This window comes from Eimeria acervulina, genomic scaffold (assembly GCF_000499425.1).
Source record: "Eimeria acervulina Houghton genomic scaffold, Eah_scaff56, whole genome shotgun sequence".
Taxonomy (NCBI): Eukaryota; Apicomplexa; class Conoidasida; order Eucoccidiorida; family Eimeriidae; genus Eimeria; species Eimeria acervulina.
This window is the reverse complement of record NW_013549729.1, coordinates 2,036-28,388: the sequence shown is the minus strand read 5'-3', so window position 1 is coordinate 28,388 and position 26,353 is coordinate 2,036. Positions and strand designations below refer to the sequence as shown.

At 53.6% G+C, this 26,353-nt stretch overlaps 4 protein-coding genes across 4 annotated transcripts; 2 read left to right on the top strand and 2 right to left on the bottom strand.

Moving 5' to 3' along the window:
• Positions 1–23: 23 nt before the first annotated feature.
• On the bottom strand, positions 24–3,118 carry EAH_00010790 (hypothetical protein, conserved; the record flags this gene model as incomplete). The annotated part of the gene is made up of 3 exons (XM_013395038.1): positions 24–197; positions 353–445; positions 641–3,118. The coding sequence occupies 3 exons, from the start codon at positions 3,116–3,118 to the stop codon at positions 24–26; spliced, it is 2,745 nt and encodes a 914-aa protein (XP_013250492.1).
• An 847-nt stretch (positions 3,119–3,965) lies between these two features.
• EAH_00010780 (prolyl-tRNA synthetase, putative) lies at positions 3,966–10,456 on the top strand (the record flags this gene model as incomplete). Its single annotated transcript, XM_013395037.1, has 16 exons — positions 3,966–4,055; positions 4,219–4,350; positions 4,620–4,711; positions 4,924–5,084; positions 5,421–5,587; positions 6,341–6,502; positions 7,035–7,237; positions 7,493–7,621; positions 7,800–7,987; positions 8,111–8,161; positions 8,305–8,472; positions 8,741–8,850; positions 9,269–9,588; positions 9,854–9,917; positions 10,130–10,248; positions 10,357–10,456. 16 exons carry the CDS (start codon positions 3,966–3,968, stop codon positions 10,454–10,456), a joined length of 2,256 nt encoding a protein of 751 aa, XP_013250491.1.
• Positions 10,457–11,165: 709 nt separating this feature from the next.
• Positions 11,166–16,012, bottom strand: EAH_00010770 (hypothetical protein, conserved; the record flags this gene model as incomplete). The annotated part of the gene is made up of 6 exons (XM_013395036.1): positions 11,166–11,302; positions 11,583–12,008; positions 12,236–12,373; positions 12,669–13,472; positions 13,685–15,679; positions 15,976–16,012. The coding sequence occupies 6 exons, from the start codon at positions 16,010–16,012 to the stop codon at positions 11,166–11,168; spliced, it is 3,537 nt and encodes a 1,178-aa protein (XP_013250490.1).
• A 7,290-nt stretch (positions 16,013–23,302) lies between these two features.
• EAH_00010760 (hypothetical protein, conserved) lies at positions 23,303–25,129 on the top strand (the record flags this gene model as incomplete). The annotated part of the gene is made up of 1 exon (XM_013395035.1): positions 23,303–25,129. One exon carries the CDS (start codon positions 23,303–23,305, stop codon positions 25,127–25,129), a length of 1,827 nt encoding a protein of 608 aa, XP_013250489.1.
• Between the last annotated feature and the right edge of the window lie 1,224 nt (positions 25,130–26,353).

Genomic DNA, 26,353 nt, shown 5'->3' with positions numbered 1-26,353 from the left:
GCCGAGGGCATTTGGGCTACACTTCACTCTTGTGCTGCCGTTGCTGCTGCAGCAGGCGCAGCCGCTGCAGACGGTGCGGCAGCACACACTACTGCTGCACGGCGTGATGCAAGTTTGTTTCGATTTGCGGCAAGGGCAGCAAGACGCTGCTGCAGCGGCCTGCCGTACGCCCGACAGTAATGGCGAAGATATGGGTCCTGCAGCAAGCCACAAAGAACAATCTGTTGCTGCTACTGCTCGTTCTTACAGCGGATTCACAGCAGCAGCAGCACCGGCCTCATCGAATGTAGTTAGGTGCAGAAGCGACCCCAGCAACGGCAGCAGCACGTGAAGTAGATCCATTTCTAATTACCTTTATGCAGATGGCGGAGACTGCCAGGCTGACAATTTCCTTCTCCTGCGCTGTCAAGTCCGCGAAGCGTCTCCCCACCTCCTCCATGAGTGCCTGTAGGAACACCAGCGGCAGCGCGCAGCAACACTGGCTACCCCAACTGCAGCCCAATACTGTTAATCAGCTGCAGAGCCCTCTAGGAGGCGCATGCCATGAGTGGAAGGTAATACAAGCGCAAAGCATCGTCTTATAGGCAAACAAACAACACAAATGCAGGACAGCAGCAGCAGCAGGGCCTCGCCAGCCGACAACTTCAGCGCTTGCCTTCATAGCCGCTGGACGCTGCAGCTTTTGTTCATCCGAAGGCAGCAGATGCAGCAGCAAAAGAGCTCTGCACGCATCAGTAGCAGCTGGCAAGAGAGAAGCCCCCGCTGCTGACATTATAAGACCCACACATGCCATGAGCCTCGCTGCTGTTGCCTGCAGCAGCGGAGCCGCGGGCGCTGCTGCGTCTACTGCTCCAACCCCTATCGCCCGCAGCAGCTGTAGCAGCAACTGCTGATACCGTTGCTGCAGCGAATGCTGTGCGTTCTTCCGAGACCGCTCCACCAGCAACGGCTGCAGCAGCACAGTTGCTGCTGCTGCTGTTGCTGCAGCCACAGATGCCATCAGCTGCAGCGTCTCAGCAGTAGGGACCTCCCAAGGGTTTAATAGCACATACTGCAGGCGATCTGTGACAGCACCAGTTGCTGCAGAGGCTGCCGTTGCGGCCGACTTAGCTGGGGGCTGATCTCGTTCCTGCTGCTGCTGCTTCTGCTGCAGCAAAGACTGCAGTCGCAGTAACTGGTCTCTAGTGTACTGCAGCAAAAACTGCAGTGCAGCGGCGCCAGGCTGCTGCTGCAGCGCCTCATCAGCTCGAGTTCCCTTCGCTCGATTCTCTCCCCCATTCAGGGATTCGTTAGGGTTCTCCTTTTGCCCTTCCTCGTGCTGCAGTTCCTGCTGCTGTTCAGTTGCTTCTTGCCGCTGGAGCTGGGAAGGCCCACCAGCAAATGTTTTGGAAATAAGGCTCATTAGTCGCGCGGTTTCCTTGGCGCTATGTGCTGCTGTTGATGCACTTGTTGATGCTGCACTTGAAAATGAGGCTGCTGCTGCTGCTGCTGCTTCATCTTTCCACGGAATAAATGCATCAGCAGCCTTCAGCAGCTCGATGCTGGCTTTGCCCAGCTGCAGCAGCTGCTCGTGCTGCTGCTGCTGATGGCGCTGCTGTTGCTGCAGTGCATCAGCAGCAAGTCCTGCAAGGCTCCCCAGTGCGGCCTGCTGCTGCAGGCAGTTCTTCTGTGGGCTGCATCGCAGCAGGAAAGCAGCGGCGCTGCTGAGGAACTCGGGAAGGGATAGAAGGTGCAGCAGCGTCTCCTGCTGCTGCTTCTGGGCTCGCTTTTCGTGCAGTGGCTGGGCCTGCTGAAGCAAGTGATGCAGAGCGGAGCAGAAGACAGCAAACTCCTGGGGGGAGAAGCAGCTGACTGCCTCTGGCTGTATAGCGAACAGCTGCTGCAGCTGCAGCTGCTGCTGCTGCAGTTGTTGCCGCTGCTGCTCTAGCTGCTGCTCTGGCAGTAGCCACGTGTCAATGCTGCGCCGAACTAGCAGCTGCAGCAACTCGATGCTGCAGCAGTTGCTAACGGCGAAGACCGCAGCCAGGTCTGCTGCTGCAGCAGCAGACAGACAGTGCACGTCATCAATGAATTCCCGCGTTAGGGGCAACAGCAGAGACGCAGGAACTGGCCTCTGAGACGGCAGCCGCTGCTGGTGCAGCGGCCTCTGTTGCTGCTGCTGCTGTGTACTGCTCTCCATCTGCTGCTGCTGCTGCGGTGGGGCAAAGTGCTGCAAAAAGAAAGGCGCTGCTGCTGCTGTCGTTGGAGTATATCTGCAGCAAATGAGACGGAGCAGCGCAGCAAGAGATGACACCGGCAGCAAATCCCTTGAGTAAAAAATGCGGTCGCAGAGGCCCTGCCAGAAAGGCCTATCATCCCTTTCTGCTGCTGCTGCTGCCGCTGCTGAGCCGGTCGTTGCTGCTGCTGCTGTTGCTTCCTGCCAGCGGGCTAGAGCAGCAGCAGCAACGGCTTCAATGGATGCAGCATCAGCAAAGGATGGGGAGACAGCATCTGCTTCTGCTGGGTCACAGCTGAGAGACACAACATCTCTACCTGCCACCCCAAGGCCCTCAGGCGGAGGCCCACCGGTAAGCTGCAGCAGCTGTGTGTCTTGCAGTTGATCTAGCTGCTGCTGGTGCAGCTGCTGCTGACCTACAGCAGCAGCAGCAACACCTGCAGTCTGAGGAAGGGGGGGAATCCCGCACGCAACACTTCGAGGCGGTGCAGAAGCTGGAAGGGGTGGCACAGGTAGCGGCTGTGGGTGGTGTTTACTGCGCTTGACTGCTCGTCTCCTTTCAATCAGGTGCTTCAAGTGTATAGACAGCGGAGAAGGAATGAAGTCTGCCGCGCTGTTGCTGCTGCTGTTGGTTGGCAGGGAATGCAGGAGCGGCTGCTGCTGCCTCAGACGAGGGATGAGAAAGAGAGGAGCAAGGTCTGCTGATGCATGCACCACGCTGCGCCTCTTCGTGCTGCTGTTGAGGTATACTATGCGGGATTCGGTGCTAAATCCGCGGTTGTTGCTACTGCTGCAGCTGCTGCTGTGTCCATAGCTGCAGGCAGAGAGAACGCGATGCTGCTGTCCCTGCACAATCCACGAACGGAATGGTGCAGCCGTAAAGGGGGTGCTTTGAGCTATCATCCTCTAGCTCATTCTGGTGTCTTCTACCATTGCTACTACTAACGCTGGTAGCGCGGCAGCAGCCGCTGCAGCGGGAGCAGCGACTGCTGCTAGTGGGGCCACGCCTGGATAGATCCCGCAGCTGTCCTTTTAACTGAGAGACTCTCGAATGTAAAAAAAATAACATGTGCGCATGCAGGGCTCGCCGCCGCTGCTGCAGGATCCACAACAGCAGCGGCAGGGACAGCAGCAGCAAGAGTCTCACTTTCGATATCGGTGTCTGTTATTGTCTCGGTCGTTCTAAGTGCAAACCTTCGAGTCTCTGCGGAATCCTTATCTTTTAATTTTAATTAGAAGTTCCATTAAAAAGCCGCCGTTGCATTAGCTGCATGCAGCAGCAGCAGTAACACTGGATGCTGCTGCTGCCAGCGCCTGTTGCTGTTGCTCCCACCGATATCATCGGTTGAGAGCTGCACGGCTAGGGCTGGAGGGTCTGTATGTCTCGTGTGTTTCTTGCAGCATGCAGAGAGAGCAATTAATGGTTTTGCTTGCTGCTATAACAAAAAGGAAGAACGTATCTTTTCTCCGAGGCGGCTCACTTTCCCGTCTGTTGCTGCTACAACTTCAGCAGCACCCCGCAGCCGTTGTTGCAGACTCCGCTTCTTTTGCTGCTGCTGCACTACCTACTGCGACGGCCTCTTCAGCTCAAGGCCAGCACTTCTTTTTTTCCTGCTCCTCCTCCGCTGTGGGAACACCGAACTTTCCAGCTCTGCCAAGGCAGCCACCGCAGGGAAGAAGTGTGCTTCTGAGCAGCAGTAGCAGCAACAGCAAGACCAAGAGCAGCAACAACAGTAAGGGGACGGCAAAAATGACCGGCCAGGAAGGTCCAACGCAGCAGCAGCTGCAGCAGGAGAAGGCCCTGAAAGAGGCCCTAAGGGGCGCAGGCATCTCTTTCAAGGTAGGGGGAACAGAATTGCTGCAGCTGTTGCTGCTGCTGCTTCTATCGCTGTTGTGTGCACCATTGAACATACAGCTGTCGTACTGGAGATGGACGCACAAGCACTTCTGGAACGTTTGGGATGTTGCTGCTGTGCTGCTGCGGCTGCTGTCGTTGCATACAGGAGCACAGACACTCCAAGGCATGTACAGTGGAGGAGTTGGTTGCAGCTGTCGGCCACTTGGGGATCCCCGTGTGCAAGAACCTCTTTTTGAAGGACAAGAAAGGCAGCCTGTTCCTTCTCACGGCCCTCCATGTAACGCCAAACCCTAAACCCTAAACCCTGACGTCTAGACACTAGCAGCACAGCCAACCTGACAGCCTCCATCTGTATGGCCCTGCTGCAGCCCAAACCCTGGCGGGAGATGGGCCTTGCTAAGGGCATCATCGGTAGCATCAGCAGCAGCCAGAGAAGCACCAGCAGCAGCTAGAGCAGCAGTTTTAGCAGCAGCAGCAAGTTGTTTTCTGTTTTTTTAGGATTCGCCGACCCCTTTGAAGGGCGTTATGGCGAAGTTGGGGCTGCAGAAACTGCGGCTGGCTGATGAAAAGACTCTCGAGGCTTCTTTGCATGTGCTGCCCGGCTGCGTAACTCCTTTCGCCATCCTTAACGACGAAAAGTGAGACGGCTGCAGCAACAGCAGGACGACGAGCTGCAGCAGCAGCAGCTGCTGCTGCAACTAGTGCTCCACCTGCAACACTTGCTACTCCACCTGGCTGCCTTTGCATGAAGGATGCTGATGCTCCTGGCGCTGGCAGCAGCGCGGGCCTCACTGCAGCAGCAGAGCCTTCTGCGCATTTGTACATGCTGCTGCTGTTGCTACTGCTGCAGGAAGGAGGTGACATTTCTCCTGGACGCGAAGTTGAAGGACAGCGAGATGCCGGTTATGGTACACCCGATGCACAACTTTGAAAGCCTTGAAATAGCCGCACGAGATATCATTTCTTTCCTCGTCTCCAGAGGCGTTGCCATCGAATTCATCGACTGTAAAGGTCGGTTGCTGCAGCTGCAGCTGCTGCTGCTCCGCCTGCTCCCGCTGCTCTTCTGGATATTGTTGCTGCTACTTCCCGGCTGCTGCCGCTGCTGCTGTGGCCGTCGTTTTGGCTGGCATGCCCGTTCTTCTGGGTGCTGCTCGAGCTCCAGGCCTGTGGAGTTGCTGCTGCTGCAACGTCGTATTTGCTGTAGCAGATATTTGCCTCTGCTGCTGTTGTGCTGGAGGGAATCACGTGGGCGGGGGGAGGACAGGATGCCGGCACTGACGCCGCTTGTGCGGCTGCTGGTGCAAACGGTTTTCTGATGTTGCTTGTTGCCCTTGTTTGCTGTTGCAGAGCTGCAGGCCCTTTCAGAGGCCCCAGCTGAGGGCGTCAATGGGGCAGCAGCAGGTAAGAAGTCGGGGGCTGCAGGCAAGAGCAGCAAAGAAGAGCAGCAGCAGCAGGAGGCAACTCTGGGGATGACTGCCAAGAAGGCAACGAACTTCGCGGAGTGGTACACCCAAGTGAGCGGTCTTTTTCTGAGGTGTTTTTGTATTTTTTTCAAACAAAAAACTACTCTTTGCGCCCGTTAGACATTCTTGTTCTCTTCTTCGTGTATGTAGACGTAGAACGTAAAGAGAGGATATGCAGCTAAGCTCAGATAAGAAAAGGAATATCAGTAGGAGCTGTCAGTCCCTACCAGGCCGCCGAGCGTCTGCCTCTCTTCTGTTCTATTTGTTGTGTCTGCGTGGTCCCTGCTTGTGTCTTCGTGTTCGTGCGTGCTCTGGGTGCCTCCTGTTTCTTTTCTCCTCCTACGAGTGTCTCCTTCAGCCTTTGCGTGCAAACGGCTTCTGTGTGTCATTCGTCTCCTTTGCAGCATCCGTCTCTGTCTCTGCTCCTGCCCCCATGCTCTCCTTTTGCTGCTGCTTCAGCTGGCTGCCGCCGCGGCTTTGGGTTGTGTGTTTTGCCTGTTTGCGCTCTATGTTTGTGTGTCTGGAGAATTGTGTCTCCTGCTGTTTCTGTCGTGGTGTAATTCGTTTTCCATTCCCTTTGCTTTGGTCCGGCACTGTGTCTCCTTCCGCGTTGTTTTATTTGTGTTTGTTTTGCCTTGTTCCTATGTGTCTGTTTCTCTCGTTTGCCTTCCGCAGTTGTTAGTTGTTGTTCTCCCCCCATTTGTTTCTTTTTTCCATCCTTCTTGCGGGCGCCTTCTGCTTTCGGTTCGGTCGCAGCGGCACTTTTTGTTTGCTTATCGTTCCTCTCCCTGCTTTTCTCTGCAGGCGATTGTACGCGGGGAGCTGGTGGAGTACTACGACATCAGCGGCTGTTACATCATCCGGCCCTGGGCCTACAGGATGTGGGAGGCCGTGCAGCGCTTCTTTGATGACAGCATCAAACGCCTCGGGGTGGAGAACTGCTATTTTCCGATGTTTGTCTCGCAGGTGAGACACTCATTTTCTTATCTTACCCAAGGGAGGCACCAGCTCACTGCCTTGATGTCTCCATCTTGCCCTTGTTGCTCCTCCTGTTCTTGTTGTCCTTGTTGTTGATGGAGCTCTTGTTGCTTTTGTTGCTGCTACTGTTGCTTGGCCGCATGCACTGCGTCTCCCTTCTCTTTTGTAGAATCAGGGCCGCTCCTGTGTCTTTGCATTCGGTGGAGAACCCTGCTTGCTTGGGCCATCGATGTTGAGTTGTTGTATTGCGTAAATATTAAGAGGGCTTGTCTTCTGTCGTATTTTTTGTCAGTCCATATTTTGTCTGTTGACTTATTGTCTTTGTCCATGCTCCGTCTTCCCGCATTCTTTTTCACTTCGGGGGTCTGCTCCCCTCTCGTCCTGTCCCTGCATAATACTTACTGCGTCGCTTTCTTTCTGAAGCCTTCCTCGAAGACTTCTTCACCAGCGTTCATCGGCAAGCAGAACAGCAGCAGCAAGAGGAGCAGCAGCGTCCCTTGAGCATACACGTGTGCTGCAGGCTAAGCTGGAGAAGGAGAAGGACCACGTTGAGGGTTTCAAGCCGGAAGTCGCGTGGGTCACTCACTACGGCGACTCTGAGTTGCCTGAGAAAGTCGCAATTCGCCCCACCAGCGAGACCATCATGTACCCCGCATACGCTAAGTGGATCCGATCCCATAGAGACTTGCCTCTCAAACTCAACCAATGGAATAACGTTGTCAGGTAACGCCACATTTTCATACTGACACCAGCAAACACGGCAGCAAATCCTGCAGCAGACCTTGCTGCAAGCGCTACAGCAGATACTGCAGCACCTCAGCGTAGTCCGCGGTTGAGAGGGCTGGCAACTCCCGTCGGGACGTGGGGCTGCCCCGTGTCTGTGGGGGCAGCGCAGCGCGCATTTATATGGGCGAGCCTCGAGCTTCTCCCATTGCTGCTCATGAAAACCCTGCTGCTGCTGCTGCTACTCTGCTGCAGATGGGAGTTCAAGCAACCAACTCCGTTTTTGCGCACGAGGGAGTTTCTGTGGCAAGAGGGCCACACCGCCCATGCCACTGAAGAGGAGGCCTTTGCTCTCGTCCTCGACATCCTTGAGCTGTACAGACAGTACGCCGGACCCCGCTCCCTCCGATATTGAAGATCTGACTTCGACTGATGATGTGATGTTGGGCAGTTTCACAGCTGCTGCTGGTGAGGGTGTGTGGTGCTGCTTTTGCTGCTGGTGTAGTGTGCCGGCTCAAGCTGGCTCTCGTCTTGCGGCATGTTGCTGCTTCTGTTGTCGTAGGTGGTACGAAGACTACCTGGCTGTGCCCGTGATAAAGGGAGAGAAGAGTGAAAATGAAAAGTTTGCTGGCGGGAAGATGACGACCACCATCGAGGGGATTATTCCGGAGACGGGCAGAGGCATTCAGGCTGCCACTTCACATCTCCTTGGACAAAACTTTTCTAAGATGTTTGGCATCGAGTTTGAAGGTCCGTGGCTTGTATAGCTTCATATATATATATGTATATATATGTATATATATATATATATATGTTGTTCCTGCTTGGGGATGCTGGCTGGTTGTCTGCCTTTCTTTGTTGATTTTATGTTAGATGCTTGCCTTTCTGTAATTGCTGCGAGTTCTTGCTGGCTTGTGGCGGTCGGTGTGTTGGTGGAGCAGTGCTCTGTGGAAACAGCAGCGGGTGTCGCCCTGAGGTGCGGACATTCAGCTGCAGTTTGTTAGTTTTCTTGCGCGTTGGAGCATTGCATACAAACAGATAGAGTCGTTGCTGCTGCGGATTTGCAGACGAAAAGGGCGCGAAACAGCTGGTGCATCAGACGAGCTGGGGCTGCACGACGCGTTCCCTGGGTGTAATGATTATGACGCACGGAGATGACAAAGGCCTTGTGCTTCCGCCAAGAATTGTTGCTGTCCAGGCTGTCATTATCCCTATTATCTTCAAGGTGGGCGTCTGTAGGTTTCGCTGCAATTTTGTGTGCTTCCTCTGCCCGCGCTATAAACTGTACATTTTTGTTGGCAGTTGCTGTTCCCGCTTTTCTCGTGTATGCGTTTGTCGGATTGTTTCAATCTCCGTCTCTGAACCATCTTATCCTCTTAAGCTGGCAAACGGAGGTGTCCTGCAGAAAGCCCAGCTGCGGTAGAAAGGAGATCTTAGGTTATTCTCATGTTTCTTGCTGCCGCGAAGGGCCTATGCATTCATAGGCATTTCCTCTTTGGGCAGGTTTGCTCGTGTGCTTTCAGGAGTCCGGAGGGGCTGAAATTGTCGCGAAGTGCCGAGAGCTCGAGAAAACATTGATAGCAGCAGGGGTTCGTGTGAAGGTAGATGACAGGGTGAGTTGTTTGTTCTTTTAGCGGATTTCTGCTCTTCCTTGCTGGTGGATACTTCGAAAGGGGTACTTGTTTGTCTGTCCCTCCTTCCGCTCTACCCTTATCTCTAATCTGCAGTTCTAATCTGCAGTGTGCTTCACTGCATATTTGGGTGTTTTGCTAGACACTTCACCAGTTACTGCGACCGCGACCTGCAAACGAGGGGTAGAAAGCTGTATATGCTACCTTTGTGGCCGTACTGTCACTGACCAGGACGTCTTATGCTATTTGCTGCTTACGCAGCCCTGCTTCAGAAACTCGGTGCCCCCCTTTTCTGTTTATGGCTTTAGGTGTCAGCAGTGGCTTTTTCTGTGGCGGTCTTCTTCCTTCCTTTGTCTTGGCGTTGAGTTGCGCCGCCTTGCCCCTGCCTTGTGCTGTGCAGACAAACTACACTCCGGGCTGGAAGTTCAACGACTGGGAGCTGAAAGGCGTTCCTCTCAGACTGGAGATTGGTCCTCGAGATGTGGAGAATCGCCAGACTCGAGTAGTGCGCAGAGACACCTCAGAGGCGCGAAACGTCCCCTGGGCGGAAGCAGGAACGACGATCCCAGCGATGCTAGAGACGATGCAGAAAGACCTCTTCACCAAGGCGAAGGCCAGATTTGACGCCTCCATAGAAAAGATATCGTCTTTCGATGAAGTCATGCCGGCTCTCAACCGAAGACATGTTGTGCTCGCGCCTTGGCAAGCAACTCTCACACTGTTCAGCAGACAGTACCACACGTTGCTGAGGGGGAAGGGTTGTTCGTAACTATTAGCAGAGTAGCGGCTAACGGGCAGAGACCCTGTAGACAAGAAGGGCGTGTAGGTGCAGTAGAATGCTCGTAGGAGGAACGCCAGCATATGCTTTGTAAGGCCGCTGTAACTCTAGGACGGTGGGTTTATTGTTAAGAGGGAAAATATGTGGGTGGGCGGCACGGAGGGTACATTTCAGGGATTGCTGTCTTTTTTGTGTTGGGTATTTCAGGTGTGAAGACCCTGACACGGAGACGCAGATCAAAAAGGAAACACAGCGCCTGTCTGAGATCCAGGTGGGTCAGGGGTGGCTTCTTTCTTCTGCCTTCGTGGCCGCCGGGCTCTTAATTAGAGGCTGTCATAGCAGCGCACCTGCTTAAGCGCACAGGGCTGTTGGTGTTGTGTCTCGTGATTTTCGACTATATGTGTGGCGGTTGCTTTGTTGGCGTCTAAGAGGGTTGATGGGGTGGGTGCCTTTCGGTTTGCTTCTTGTTTTGTTGGTTCTCAGGCTCGCGAGAACGCCGACGGAATGACGGGAGCTATGAAGCCTCTGTGCATCCCCTTCGAGCAGCCCCCCATGCCAGAGGGGACCCGCTGCTTCTTCACAGGCCGACCAGCGAAGCGCTGGTGCCTCTTTGGCAGAAGCTACTAGAAGGCGTTGGCTAAGACAACAGCGACGGATTGCGTCCGTTGTAGCTTCTCGGCGTGGTTTGGATGAGTGGTTTCGGTTTGAAGTATATCAGTTGCCACTTACGGCCAGCCTGACAACAGCAGCAGGTTGCGGCTTCAAACGCTGCACCAAAAGGCGCGCCAGCAGGAAGGGAAGTCTTGGTAGGCAGAATGAAAACCGCGACTATCATTTGTTTCTGATGTATACTGATGCATACTGTAAAGAACATTTTCATACTGTTGCTTGCCGTTGTTGTTAGTGCGGCGCACTCCCTGCAGCTGCTACACACTGCACCTGACTTGCCTCTATATATAACTGGCGGCGGCCACACAGTACTTGTGCTCTCGCTAACATTAGGAAGCATTAAGGCCGCCGATGTCAGGGACAGTATCGCGTATTTCTAACGAGGTTGACGCCTTCGCCGGCTGATAACGCAGAAAACACTTTAGCAGCCAGAGGCCGCGCTGGCTTACGTGTAGGAAACCCGTTTCTCTCCCCAAAGACACAGGGCAGCGCTGTCCTCTCAGCAAAGGAAACGAAGGCAGAGCCAGTGCTGCCTGCCTCAGAGAGGCACAATGTTCGGAAACCCGGCGCCAAACGTGCATCCCTGTCACGTGTAGAAGCTGCTGGACTAGCCGGCGTCACAGCTCGCGTGAATCTGCTGCTGCTGTTGCAGCTGCAGCAGCCGCGGCTACTGGAGCACTGTATCACATTGTGTCGCTGCCGAGCAACAGAAAACAGAGGAAGCAGACACATCTCTAAGTCAACGCCCTCAAGCAGCGACAGGTAAGTTGGCGGCCTGCTGAGCGTTCTTAAGCGCAGAAACACAGAGCACACACACCAACTACAGCAGACGATCCAGCAGCTGCTGCATTTAAAAGTCAAGGGAAGCCGACGTCTCCCTGAATTCTGGGGCGGCGAGCTGTTGAATGGGCGGCCCCAATGGCACAGCCTGAGGAGGCGCCGAATTGGCCCCTGAGGTGCGAAGCATCTCCAGCACTTCTTGTTCCACTGCACGCAGCACACCAGAGAAAGAGCAAACGAAAATTGGACGCTATTTTCTTCTGAACGTCCGTTTCCGTTTTCGTTTCTGATTATCTCCCCTGTTGCCCCATACTTGTATCCATCCTCAACTCTTGCGTATGATGTGGGCCGCACTCAAGAGCGGGGGACAGCAGGACCTCGCTAACAGGCCCAGCGAATTCCCTTCCCCAACGCGTGTGTATGCTTATCCTTCACAATGCATGCGTGCGTGTGGCAGCTGTTTGAGAGTTGCGCTGCGGCCACTGACCTTTCAGTTCTTGTTCGAGAGCCGCCTGAGGTAGCGTAGCCCTCCACGCCTGTATTTTCTCCACAGCGCACAGCCTAGATTTGATAAAGCCGTGTTTCTTAACAAGAAACCGGCGGGCCTCCCCCCTCATCTGCGCCACCCATGCAAAGGTTTCAGCCTCAAAACGAACTCCGTGCACATACGGCAACTCCATCGCGCGACGGCTGAGGCGGGCCACCCGGCTTGCCGACACGTCCTGAGGGCACACATGCTGCACCGTGCAATTCAGCGTAGCCCCCCCAACTCCCCACAAATATACAGAGCCATCACCGGCACCCAAATATAGCCTTCTATCGAAAACAAGACGATACTCACAGTTCGCCACAGAGATCAAACACACAACAGAGACGCGACCTGGGGCGAAGGCCACAGGCCGCGAGGTGCGCACTGCAGGCAGGCCAGCACCAGCAACAGTAAAAACATGCCCAAGAAACGAGGAAAAAGGCTTCTTGCGATCAAAAACGTTTATGCGTCATCACACTGTCCACCGAGAGAAAACCGGAAAAGCCCCCAACAGCCCGCCACCCAACGTACACTTCGTGTCGTGTACGGGACATCCCCGGAACAATCTATTAGATTAAAACAGCCCCCAGGAGGTCCCGTCGAGCCCAAACCCGTCGCTGCCAGCTCCGCAGACGTGTCTTCAGGACCCTTCACTTTTGACTGACGCTCCGGAGCCATTTCCGCCACCGCTGTCAACCCCAAGTTGGGCTTCTGTGCAGCAGCCCTACGGCTATTCAGGTGACGCCGACCTGAGATAAAAGCAGCAGCAGCAGAAACAACAGCAAAAGAGAGCCTAACCACTGCCCAAACCTGCGGTGCGTGTCAAGTTCCTAACGACGCGCAATGCCACAGTTGACTGCGTGCTTTGCACGAGCATCCAGATGCAAGCTGGCTTAAAAGAATGGCATAGTAATGTTGCTATTTTTACAGACTGAGCAATTGCCCCATGCTTCTTCTGCATAGCCTCGCAGTTCACCCGAAACTCGGTCTCTTCATCTCAAGCCTATCTGTTGGCTGAGTAGCAGATCACACCGCTGTACTTACACTGAGCTGCGTAGAGAAGCGCTACCCGCTTGGCCCCCTCATAGCCCAACTGCAGAACCGAAAAGGCGCGGCTTTCTGCTCCCCCAGCGCAACACAGAACTAGCCACGCGTTGTGTTGTTGGCTGTGGCACACGCGGACGTTGCCTCGGGGCGAGCGGCCTAAGCCCTCTGCAGATATGACGCTCCCAAGCTCCGCTGGTACGAGTTTCTTCCTTATAGGCAATACTCCGACTGCTCCTGCCAGCCCCGTTGCCGTTGCTGCAGTTGGGGTAGCCACCAAGGAGTTGGGCGCCGAAGTGGTGGAGGCAGAGGGAGAGATGGGCCACATGCATGCGGGTGAGGCTGCTGTTGATGCTGCCGGGGAGTCAAGAGTAACGAGGGTCCCTAAGGGGGGAGGCGACGGGCGCGGTAGCCCCCCCCTCGACGCCCAAGGCATCATCAGCCGGCCTCCCTGGCTCATCCCATCGTGGCTGCAAGAAGCAACAGATCCCAGGTTCATCCTGGGCACCATGCAGTCGCCTGCAGCAGCGCTAGCTCCTCCTGGTGCTGATGCTGCGAGAGAAGGCGATAACGTGGGGCGGGGCAGCTGAACAAGAGCTGCTGCATGCGCGCTACCCCCGCAGTCCCCCTTCCCAGCAGCACCTGCTGCAGGGGCCCCCATGAAACCGTAAGAGGGGCCCCCTGCGCAGCTGGAGGAAGCATGAGGGCCCCAACGAAGGCTCTCGTCTACGGGCCACGATGGGCGGCCTCGCACTTCCCCTCGGACGCCTTCGCCTGTTGCTGCTGTTTCTGCTCCTTGCCAGCCTGCATGCAAATGCATGCACACACATGCATCTCTCTGGGGCTGCGGACAGGGATAGTGCAAAACACGAAAACCCACAATATGCATGTTACTGCACCGACGAGCAGCCCACTCTGTGCCCGTCATTGAAGATGCAAGAATCTACATCTGCATGTAGAATCTGCTACTTATTGTACAGAAACAGCAGGGGGCAGACTCTGTACGCTTCTCTTACCCTGAGCGACAATGGGGCCGCCGTATGGACCATCACCGCTAAACCCAGCAGGAGCTGTTGCTGCTGCTGCACCTCCTGCTGCCGACCCCGCCACTCCTGCATCGCGCAGCCCGCTGCAGCAACCAGCAGCAAAACCTGTAGGAGCAGCGGGGAGTCCTGTGGGACGGGTCAGCTGTTGCTGTTGCTGCAATAGTGTTGGCAACTGCTGCTGCTGTATTGGGATCTGCTGCTGCTGCTCCACTGAGACATCTTGCTGAGGCTGCTGCTGCAGCGGCAACTGCTGCGGATGGTGCAGCCTCATATCAGCCTGTTGCTGCAGTGCCATCTGTCGGTGCTGCTGCAGCGCAATGGGCTGCTGATGTGGCTGCTGCTGAAGCGCCATAGGCTGCTGCTGCTGCTGCAGCGGGATCGGCGGATGCTGAGGTTGTTGCTGCATTGGCACATGCTGATGCTGCATTGGCATCTGGTGTTGGTGGTGTTGCGGCTGCAGCGGCATCTGCTGCGCCTCTTGATACTGCTGCTGCTCCTGCTGCCGCTGGTGAAGTGCCTCCAGCTGCATGCGTGTCTCGATAAAACACTGGGGGTTCTTGGCCCGCAGCTCCTGCGGCGAATCCGAAAGAAAAGGAAGCAGCAGCAGCACGTACTTGGCGAGTTGATCTGAAGAGCCGTTCCTGATTGCTTGTAAGTGAAACGCTTGCTCCCCTGCTGCCGTTGGTGGTGGCGGCGCTGCTGCTGCGCCTGCAGGTGCTGCTGCTGATACGGCGCCGCCACAGAATGTCTCCTTCTTACACATCAAGCTCCACCCTCCCTCTGTGTTGCCCTCGTCACCCGCTGCTGCTGCTGTTGCTGCTGTTGCTGGTCTCTGTGCATGGGCTGCCTGCGTGTCTTCGGGTGGAGGTCCCTTAGGCCGGGCTAGTGGAGCCTGTGCTGGCTCCCCGCACCTGCTCGTGGTGTTTGTAGATGCACTGACGCTGCTATTGCTGTTGTTGTTGCTGCTGGTGTTACTACTACTGTTGCTACCGCTGCAGAAAGCCGACTCCTCCTCCTCCTCGAGGCCGCCGCTGGTGGTAGCTGTGCTGCTGGTGCCAATGGGACTGCTGCCCCCTTCATGGTCCTTGCGGCAGAGAGGCAGCTGTTGCAGCTGCGAGCAGTTGCTTCCAGAGGATCGCCAAGGTTGCCCCACCTCCCTATACACCTCAGACACTACTGCAGCGAGATAACGTCGCAGCCCTGCACTAATAGTGGTGACCGCTTCAGGCCTCACGCACACCGACACACTGCCCCCAGGCTGCTGAAGCATCTGGTTCTGCAGTACTGGCTGCTGCACTGAGTGTTGCTGCTGTACCATGTGCTGCTGCAGAAGCAGATTTTGCTGAGGCAGCTGCTGAGACAAGAGTGGGCCCTGGGGAGAAGATCGCGGATGCTGCACCACTTGGCCTGCAGGCCCCATAGAGGCTCCCATAAGAAGTGAGGGGTAGCATGGAAGGGGAGATTGCTGCAGAGGCTTGCCCAAACAGGAAACATGGCAAGGTGCGTACGAAGCGACAGGGGCACAAGGGGAAGGACAGCTAGTTTGCATGGGGCCCCTATTACACGGGGCCCCTCCAGAAACCCACCCCGCAGGGGAAGGCCCCCCTGTTGCTGCACCATTATCAACAGCACCAGTTGCAACCTGTGACGTCAGGCGAGAACCCTCAACACCCAAGCAGGAGGGTCCTGCTGCTCCTACTGGCAGATGTAGGGGCCCTGGGAGGGGCCCCGCTGCAGGCTGCATGGGAGAGCCTCCTGTAGCCCTGCAGGCAGAACTGCCCACAGATAATCCTGCCTGCTGCCCCTGGTCAGCAGCATAAGGCCAGAAGTTGCATGGTTGCTGCTGCTGCTGTTGCAGAGGCAGTGGAGGCGTCAGGGGAGTCACCGAGGGAGCCAGACCCACGGAGCTGTCAGGTTCACCCAAGAAGGACGGCGGCGCCCCAGGGTGCTTTGAGGAGACCTCTCCTGAAGCCAGCAACATGTGAAACGATCACTGCTGCCGCTGATATGACCAGTTCGTGGATGCTGCAGATACGGGGGCGGGAAGGGCCCCTGGTGGTGCAGGACCATAGGCCTAGGTGGGAGTCCAACCCTCCCACCTTGTAAGCCTTAATGACCCTACCCGTGCTTCCCTCCGCAAGACAAGCAAGACACTTATCCTTAGAAGGCAGCAAACCGTTGCTGTTGATGCTGCTGATTCTTCTGAAGCTAGACACGCAGAGAGGCTTGTACTCCAGTCGCAGGGACGCGCCGCGCCCTACGAGGTGCCTTCAGCTGGGCTGCAGAAGAAACAACCATCTGAGAGATAACTGCTACTGGAGTCACCCACAAAAGTGGAGACAGCAGGACTCCTCCGATGGAGATGGGCCCACACTGTTCGTGATGCTGCAGCGCTGCCTCTGTGGTGCCCCAGAAGCATCAGGCGATGCCCCAGGGCACTGCAGAGCCAAATGAAATGCGCAAGTAAAATCTAGAAAACGCTTGTGGTGCCGAAGTAAGAACGATGGATGGAGACGGAAGGAAATCCTAGCCAAACAAACCAACTAGGGGCACTAGGCCCCCGAGCTGGATCCCCTAAAGAGGCCAGAGATGTGCTGCCGCTTGTTCACGCAACAGGGGACAGGAGGCGCGGAACAATGTCATGAATCAACGCATATGGAACCCACATATCTCATGTTTCATTGTTGCAACAAAGAGCAACAGCACAAGCAACTGCTGCCTCCCAGGCCAGCCCGAGCAAGCCCCAGGTCTGCGCCAAGTGGCCTCATCAGCCCCTCTGGTTCGCAGCTAATTAGAGAATCGGAGTTAAAAAATGGAATACAAAGTATTCTACATCTTCCGGCATAGCTCGAGTAGTTGTTTCTTGCGGTGAAGCTGCCCCTAAGCGCCCCACGTTTCACCACTCGCCTCGACTACCCCCACTGGCACCTCAACCTTCAATCGAATCAATGCGGCAAGACCTTCACTAATTGCCCTACGGAAGGTCCAGTTATTGTTCAAGAAAACTGGCGAAGACGGCGTACAAAGCCTACAGATGAGCGCTTCGCAGTAGTGATCCTTTGGGAGGTGCTAAGCAGGGCACAGAGGGCCATCAGCTCTAGCCTACTACCACGTGGGCTGCTATGCTGTAGAGCAGTTAATAGCCGGCCTCCCCTATTACGTCCAGGCGTCCTGAGTGCAGCGGCTCAGTCGTTGGCGTTTTTCGGGAGAGCGAGCTTGTAACGAGGGCCATCTACGGTAGAGGGCCGTTGAGGGCTGCAGTAGAGTGAACATGCTTGCTGCGAGAGCTTTGCAGTAATAAGCTGCCTCCCCTACACTCGCCATGTATCCTGGCCACACCGGTATTAAGACTTGGGGCTGCTGCTACCAGGAAGGGGCCGCTCCTGTGTGGCAGTACGCTTTGTTGCAACTCCTGGTGCACGGCAGCGCCACGTCAGCTTACACTGTATACAATATCTAATAACTTGCTCGCCCTCTCTACCGAAGTACGCACATGGAGAATGCATGCAACCGGCTCAGCCATGATATTTGTGTCCCCTGCCACAACCAAATTTTCTCTTGTGCTTTGATGCCCAAGTGGATGTATGTTCACAGAGTATAAGTTAGGAGGTAGTGAGAGCAGCAATAACGCAGTTGCTCCGTTGCGTTGCGGCGTTGCTGTCTTCCTGTTGGGACCGTTCGAGAAGACTTCGATGATTCGCTGAACCGTTTTTTCTAATATCCAGGATTTTGTGAGATATAGTGCAACGCTACAATGTATGCCACCGTATTTATTGAATAACGAACAGCAATGGCTCAATGCACACCTAGTTTCTTTGGTTGCATAATCTGCGCACTGGCCAGGGCTTGCGGTTCCAAAACTGCTAAGCAAGTTGCTAGCACGGCAAATAACTACCCAACCTCCTTTGTCATAGCTCCTTGATTGGCGTTCTTGTTTTCATTCATTTCAGAGTTGTCGCAAACAGTGTATGAAGCTGTGCGTGTGCGAGCGTACGACACCCGCAGATGCACACTTTGCCAGTCAACTTCGGACCAGACAACGGTGCCCTACTGGGGTGGGGGAGTGCACTATTGCATTAAAAGCCCAGTCAACCAAAGCAAGGGAAGCAAGTCATTTAGAAGGGCCTTTCTAGGTATCGTGTTGCTGATGCTTTCCAAGTTGCGCTTAATGCGCCCAGTTTAACTGTCGGCCTCAGGGTGGTTAACGGGGGCCACCAGCGAGCACGTTGGCGGTGCACTTGATGCGCTTCACTGTGAATTATTTGTGTATGAGCCAGCAAAGCCACAGAACAACTCTTGATTATCGAAATATTAGTTCTTCGTCAGGCGTGTCAACTTCGGGCCAGACAATGGTGCCCTACTGGGGTGGGGGAGTGCACTACTGCATTAAAAGCCCAGTCAGCAAAATGCGCGTCCTCCACCAGGACGAGCAGATTTCCTCACTAACCGGTTGCTATTGTACTTTTCCTTGAAACAGTATGGCTTGTACCCCATTATTTTGTCCATTTTTGAATCCGCAGCTTGCTAAGTGATTAATACTTCGACCGCTGTCTGAGTGGTATTGGTTCTCAGGAAAACCGGCTTTTCAAAATAGAGGACAGCGAGTTTGGGACCTTAGGCGGCTGATGACGCGCATGGCCGTTTCACTTCCGGTTCCGGTACACTGATTGCTTCCTTCTTCAGTAGATTCGGGATAACGGCGACGAAGAGAGCGAATCCAGGGATAAATTCGCTGTAGTACAAGCCCAGAATGAGAGGTTTCTGAGCATGCGAGCTGCATGGGGGGAAGCGGCTACATAGGAATTGTCTCTACCTTCGTCCGATATGATTCAACTCCTGCTGCTGAGAGAGCAAACCCTAAAACATCAAATTTTCTGCACAAAGAGAACACTTCTGGGTATTTAGTAAATCCATGGTAGCTGCATTATGCGCCGCAGGTGCAGCGAATTCCCCTGCATAGTCTAGTTGAACACCAGTAAGTCTTCCATTCGTATAGCCGTCCAGCCCCCACTGATTGGTCCTACAAAGTCAAGATTAATCAGCCGCTACAACTTCGCCAGCCTCATTCAACAGCGAAACTGGCGTACAGGTGTACTCTAGTTTGCGAGTGCGGCGGGTACGGGATTCACTCTTGCTGCAGCTGGGTATATCTGAAGCTGGAGCGTGTATTTCTACTTGCTTGCAAGTTGAATAGTGAGCATCGCACGTTTTTGACAATTATTTACACTGTCATTGGACGCCAGAAGAGGGACCTGAAAACTCTTGCAGGCAGGGTTAACTTGTAACATAAGTGCGCTGCAACTGACGGCAGGCAGCCTCCTCAATGCACAGTCCCTTGTGCCGCTGAGAGCAGAGCACTGGGCAGAGGGTCAGATGAAATAAAATGGCACATTTGTCTTGCGTATTTTGACATGGTTGCAGCTTTTGGCATTACTTAGCTAAGGCCGAGGAGATTCGTTGGACAACCGCCTCTTCCCGCCATCGACGGGGATCTGCAAAAACGCACCAGCGAAGTCAGATGAGGAGTAGACTGCCGCAACCTACGAGCAGTCTAGGACCACGTCGATCTGGAAAATGAAAAGCGTTTGCTTCGCCGTGGCTTTATTGAGGAGCTTAACGCCTAGACACATGCACCACCCCCCTTCTTCGTCAGCACCGACTGGTGTCCGAACGCTCTCCTAACAATCGGACTTTGCCTTTTCTCTGCAGTTTGTCCGTTTCCAAATCTATTTCCGCGTCACCATGTTGGGGGTTTGCGCACCTGCAGGCAAAGCTTGTGGTTGCGCAAGGAATGATCTCAACTGGGTGCGCTGGGCCTCTAGAGCGTGTCAGTCCACTGGAAGCTCCTTGTTTTCCAGTGCATCTGAAATCTCCTTTGTCAATGGTGCCAGCTCTTGCATTCTATCCGGTGTACACTGGGTAGAATCCCCTCAAAACAGGTAGTTCGTGAGAGTTTCTCGATGGAATGCATGGATCTCTTCATGTCTCCGTCGATTTAAGCACACATTCTGCACTGTGGCAGAGGCCCGTCATCCCTGACTTCGTGAGACACTGGTTCCACTTCGTTCGCTGTAGTGGATCCATATGATGTTAAGAACGTTGCAACGCTGCTTGATGCATTCGTGCACTGATTCCTGGCGTATGGTGGCTGCATGCCTCCACTTCTATGAGTTGCACTCCGAATATCTTATGTTACTTCGTGGTGGAATGATGCAACGTTCCGTATCATGCCAGTATGATCTAGTTCTGAATTAGCTAGTATGCAACGCTCACAGGTTTGCAGATTGTTGCGCTGTGCCTGCCACTGGCGAAGCACAATTGCAGAGGCTGCGCCAAAGAATGGACACGGAGGCTGTACTCCCCCGCCGCAGATACGTATCTCAGATCCACTTTGGAATGCGCGCCGCGTAGGTCTAGCAGCGCATGCCCATTGATACAAATAGGACAATGGATAAGCACAGAGTTATTTCTAGGGGGATGCGCTGCTGCGTCTGCCACCTCGTCTCCTCGCTCGGCCACGCGTTGTGTGGGTGCCAGGGAGTTTCCCTGATCTTCTGGTTAGTTTTCCTGCTAGAGGTGTCCAATGCCTCACTTTTCCAGCCTCATAGCTTTTCTGGTCCGCATGCAGTCTCGAATCTTGTGATCTTTTTTTGCACCAGAAGCTCGTGTGCCGCTCAGTATGTCCGCCCTGTTACACGAGTGGTGGATTCGCCTGCCGTCGTCAATTCTTGTTTCCTATTTTTCCTTGCGGGGCAGCAGTCAAAGCTCCAAAATCATTAGCTTCTACATCTGGGTCATTTCCAATATGAGAAAACCGTATTTCCAATACGGTTTTCTTTCCTTTGAGCTAGGGCTGTGGGAGAGGCTTTTTCTCGCTTTGGTGCTTAAGTTTTGCATCATCTCAGCAACTTCTATCCCACAGCCCCGTTCTTTCTTCTCCACAGCCCAACGCGTTGCCGATTGCCTCTCTCCTGGGGACAGTCCTGCAAGGAACCATTAAAATAGGATATTCGAGTCTATCGTTGGGCTTCTGTTCACGAAAGACCGATAGACCGCGACGCAGCGCATCGTCGATACCTTTCCTTTTAAAGTTCTTTTAATTATGCCATGCCATATTTCATTGAACACCTCGGAGAGATTCCACGCTCCTGACGTCTTCCGGAAAAGTTGTAAGCTAGCATAGCTACTGCCGCCGTGGTCTTGCTTGCCCTTCTAATAAACCACCACCAGCACCAACTGGAACGCGTTGTGTGCAGTTCGAAGTAGAGAAGGTACCTCCAGAGAAGCAAGAAATTCCGTCATTGCCTTGTACCACAGGCCCCCGTTATACTTTGACGATCGCAGACATGCATGCGCTTGTCACAAGTTGCTTTTAATGTAGCTCTTGTAGACGGAAATGAAGGGCATTTTTGGCTGCAGGAGCTAAAAGCACTCAGCTCGTTCGTGAGAAGGTTTCCTGCCGTTGGCCACTTCTCCGCGGGTGAGCAGATACTGATTACAATATGCAGTGTTGAGCGACGAGAAAGGCTGAGTTTCGAATAAGGATTGTGGGGAAGAAATCCAAAGGCATTTTTCGCAAAGCGTTTTCACAACTAATCAGTGCTATGTACCTGGCCACCCAGTGGTCGGGGTAAGGTTTGCTGGGGTTGGAGAGGACAGTGGCTGTTGAGAACTGAAGTAAACCTTGCTGCAGCTGCTGCTGGAACCGCATGCAAAGAGTGCCCGTGCCCCTATTAGTTCATGCATTAAAGCTGGAGGGGACTGTTTATTATTCCTTGTGCCTCATTTGCCAGCTTGCACGGAGGTATCATACCTACCAAATTCCCACAGACTATGCTTATACGGAGAGTCCACGATCTTCTCCGAAGACTATCGTGAGCTGCAGTGCTGCCATAAGAATAAGGGCAAGAGTATCTACCAAGCACCTGAGGTACTACCCTGTCAGCAGGCGTCCTGGTCACATCGGACCAAGGGCCTGGAACTGCGGGAGAGGAAGCTGCTTGAGACGAGTTGCAATGAGCGCTGCGAGGCTCATTCACATTCAAGCACAGCCGACACACTGTCGCTGTCTGTACTGATATTGAATATAATTGTTATACTTCTGTTTTGGGGCTTTCGATTGGTTGGAATCGAAATGTAGCACTGAAGCATGATCTAGCCCAAGTTGGCGCATGAACACTTACTTGCTCTTGGCAGGCAGCCTGCATGCAAGCAGAAGTATAACAATTATATTGCGCTTATCTGCACCTGTTTCATCCCATGCTCTTCTGTCTATCATTTTCTCTGCTTATCTGGTTGGTTGGTTATCTGGACCCCTTCTTACACTCGCTGTGGAACGTACTGTATCATCACTGTCCGCATCAGCCGACACAGCAGTGTAGGTTACCCCCCCTCCAGTGGTGCTCAAATTGATACTCGAGCGGCCTATAGAGCGGAAAGAGTAGAAACGAAGCCTTATTATACATGAATCGTGGAGATTTATCTATAAATAATGCCATGGGGCTAAGGCTGTTGGGCAGAAACCCCGCCGTCGCGGGGCTGGCTGCGAGGCTGGTATTGCCATACAGGCTCAGGGGGGGCCAGTTGTATTGGTCTCTTTTTCATGATTATGAGACGAGAATGTGTTTTAAAGGGTCATGGATTATTATTATACGTTTATCTAGGGAATATTCGCGAAGTGTAGCGGTAGGTTTAGAGTGTGCACATAAGAATGCCTAACGCAGTAACTGCCTAGAGCGAGAGCTGTTCACTATGCGTAGGACAGCTTGGCAAGCATTTGCGACCGGCGAACTTGAATAGAGTTCTAAATGACTAGCCCAGGACTATTATTTCATTGTTAAACAACTTAGTTCCTTTATAAAATGATCAGGGATTCCCTTTTACACTAGAAAAGGACTGCTTAACCTTGCTTTTCGATTCTTACAGGGTGGCTGCTAGCCCCGAACACGGGCGTGGCCACTACTTTCATAGGATATAGGCACCGTCCGATCCCTTTCTTCCATTTTACATCCGATTTCTAGCTTAGGTGTGATTTTTTCGTTTTGTTCTTTTTTGTAATGTTGCTCTTGTTCTTCATCGCAGTGCATCTCTCTGCGCTGTTCCCTCCCTTGATAGTGGATCTACCCTGCCCGGCCCAGCTGCTTAAAGGCCTCTCTCCATACGAAACTTTGTTTCTCCAAGGTATGCTTTTCCCGGTCGCGAGCAGGAGCTCCCTGTTGAATTGATGTAACCCCTAAACAGGATTTTCCTGCGCTTCTTTGCTCTAGGCGTCCTCTCGAAACAGGACCTGCAGACGGAATGTGGGTCTTCGTTCATATTCTGACTGCTTGCATGCATGATATATTTTAAAAAAACACTATCTCTGCGTGGCAGCCAAACAGCGCGCATATACTGGCCAAGCATCTCGTTGCGAGGACGAATAGGCAAGTCGTGCGGTGTTCCCGGTCCCCTGGCCCCGATAGCAACCCGTGAAGAGAACATCCCTTTATTAATAGGCCTATCCTTATTGCTTTCGGCAGATAAGTGCTGTGTTTATACGCGCCTTTGGCGCCGCCTCTAGCAGGGTAGATACGGCTCTTGGCTTCCCTAATGCCGGCTAACGTTAGTCCCGCTTCGGTGGCTGTGGCAGCTGGAAAGGAAGATCTCCAGGAGCCTGCAGACTATGGGGTAAGTGCACCGAAGAACTCGGCTTCTCTCAAGAAGCGGGATCGCCCCAAGCCAAAGAGCAGTTTGCGCCGTTGGTTGGGTTTCCTCGTGTTATTAATCGTTTGTGGAGTTCTCGCGGCACCACGCAATGCAATGAAAAGTGTTTTTAAGGACTACGTGAAATTATTACCGACGCAAAGAACGCCTGAGGAGCCGCCTGAGAGGCAGCCTGAAGGGCCGGTGCAGCCCGATCCACGCCAGCCTGATGAGTCTGTAGAAGAGCAAGCTCATGAGTCCTCAGATGAGCAAGCCCAGAAGGATGAACAGGAGGACTTGCATTCCCCTGATCCACAAGTACCTCCTGAGTTTCCAGAGGTCGCCCCCCCTGATGGTGATGAAGAAGTCCTTCCTGTATCTCCTGGTGTAGGAGCAGAGCCTGCCCCTCCGCAGGCTCCTGAGCCTCCAGAGGGAGTCCCTCCTTATTTGGATGAGGGGCCCCCTGCTCCCCCTGCTGACTCGGGTGTAGGACCTGTTGAAGATCTAGAGGCCGCCTCTCCTGATTTAGAGGGAATATCTCCTGATCCACAGGTTGGGCCTACACCTCCAGAGGCCACCGCTCCACAGAAACCGCAAGAGGAAATTGAGGCCATTCCGGGATTTGATGCAGGCCCAGAAGAGGGAAAGGCAGCCCTGCGTCTCGCAGTGGAATCATTTTCGCAGTCGTCCGGAATGGAAGGTGCGGAGGATTTTGGTGATGAACAGGAGGAAGTGTTGAAAATTGTAGCCTTAGCACTTACAGACGGCAACTCGAGGGTCTTGTTGGGCTCTCGTTTTCGGCTTACTCGCCCATTACGCTGCACTGCCCCAGATTTTTCTAATTTTCCCAAGGGGATGCTAACGGTCCGTGGTATTGTTGGTTTCGGGATGACTAGCGTGTATTTTACAGTTTCCGACGAAGATTTGAGTATGTGGACTTTACGCGTCTCAGTCCTTCCAGGGCAAAAGACTGTGGAAGAATGCTTTGAGGTTACGCTGCAAGCAGCAGAAGCTGTAATTGAGTTATGTGATGGAGAGTATGTTGCTTCCGTGTGGGAAGATAAAAGGTTACTTGTTCCTGCGTTCGTTGCGGATGGGTGGGATTCACGTGAGTCAGTCAAGCACGTTTGTGGTCACACGGTCGACAGGCCGGTAGGTGTCATGCCGGAACTCGTAGGCAGCGTACGGGATGTGCTAAGTTCTATAGGGCACGAAGAAAGCCATTCGTTAGCTGCAAGGGAGTATTGTGCTCGCTGGATGTTAATCCAGACGTTGAATTTGCAGGCACGGGGGCTGAGTCACAACCATTTGGCGTGGGACAGCGTGTTTGTCACTCGTGGTGGCATGATCCTTCTTGGGGAGATGGGGGCAACCGTTCACTTTGGAGAACTGCTGCGCGCAAATGCTGTATTGGACCCGAAGTATGCGGAGCCGCAACTGCATGAGGAATTCGAGCAGTTCAAGAACGGGGGACCTCCGGTGAAGGCGCACGAGAAGAGCGACATGTGGAGTCTGGGAGTCCTTCTCTTTGAAATGTTCACTGGCAAGCCCTTGGAGGAGGTGCTGACTGCGGGTTCTTTTAACGAGGGCAGCCGTGATATGGTGGCAGCGGAGCTGCAAAGCTCGGGCGCCTCTTCTTCGTGGCAACAGCTGATTGGGTCCCTATTACAGACCGATAGAACTCGCCGCATCTCCGCAACGCAGATTGCTGAACAATTCGCTAGTTTACTCTAAGTGGGTATACTTGGAGTGCACTACAGTCCATGACGCATTTTGAAGTGCGATGGGCTTTACATTCATACATTTTTGGATACGTTAAAGTCGCGTGGGGGAACGGATTGGTAGGAATTTCTCAGAGCTTCCTCAAGCTGTGGTTATGTTGGCAGGTAGTGGTTTATTCGTAGATAAAGCTAGATGGGAGTAAGAAAAACTACCCACGGGAGCAAACCGTGTTGCCTTTTTCGACCAGCTTCTATGCATTTATTTTCCTATATAGGAGTAGAAGTTAGGCATGAGCCAAACTGGGAACTTGCCTTTGCACCCAGTTTGGATCTTGTGCTTATCTTCGGGGCAGCAGCGTGCCTCCCAGGAAAACCGAAAAGCACGAAGACCTGCTCTTCTTGCTTGCAACCTTCCGCCTCATCTTGTTCCCCGGATCCTGAGAAACCTTGCTTCCTGCTCGGTGGCATGAGTTCAGTGGAGCATGTTTCAAAGCCATCTATCGCTGCGTATAACCTGCAGAGTATTCCCACATATTTCAATTCTTCGGAATGTCCATGGTCGAAGATACATGTCGATGCGGAAGCTTATTTTACTATGGAAGACCTGTTTCAACTTGAGCAAGCTGGAACTGAAGCATTGTCGTTTCATAAAGTTCCCTTTTAGTCTGGAAATGTTCAGATTGCCGGCTTAGCTGAACATTTGTCACATTGTGCATTTGGCTCTCAAAAGCCACTTCCAGGAAGCCGTAAACCAAACAGTACGAGCATGACTGCAGATTCCACTGCTGTTGGCCTGCTCTTTTCAAGCTGTGCAGGAAGGAGGTAGCTCTCGGCACAAAGAGACTGTGCATAAATCTATTGCCGCCACTGTTGCAGCTCGCTTTCTTTATTTCTCTCTCTCTCTCTCTCTTTCTATATATATATATGTATATATATATATACATTGCCGCGACTGAGGCGGCGTGGCCCAATGGATAGGGCGTCTGACTTCGGATCAGAAGGTTGTGGGTTCGAGTCCCATCGTCGTCAGACTTGCAGTTTTGCAAGCTAATAGCGGTTCCTACTGGCATTGCTTGCAGCCTTGCCTATTAAAATCATTCGGGAATTTAGCTAAAGAAGGAAACACCCAAATGGTTGCTCCGGATATGCATACTGTTGCCAGCATTACCGAAGAGTAGATGCCTCATAAATTGACGCCAAGCCGCTGAATGCTCAGCACGTAATAGAAAACGGGAAA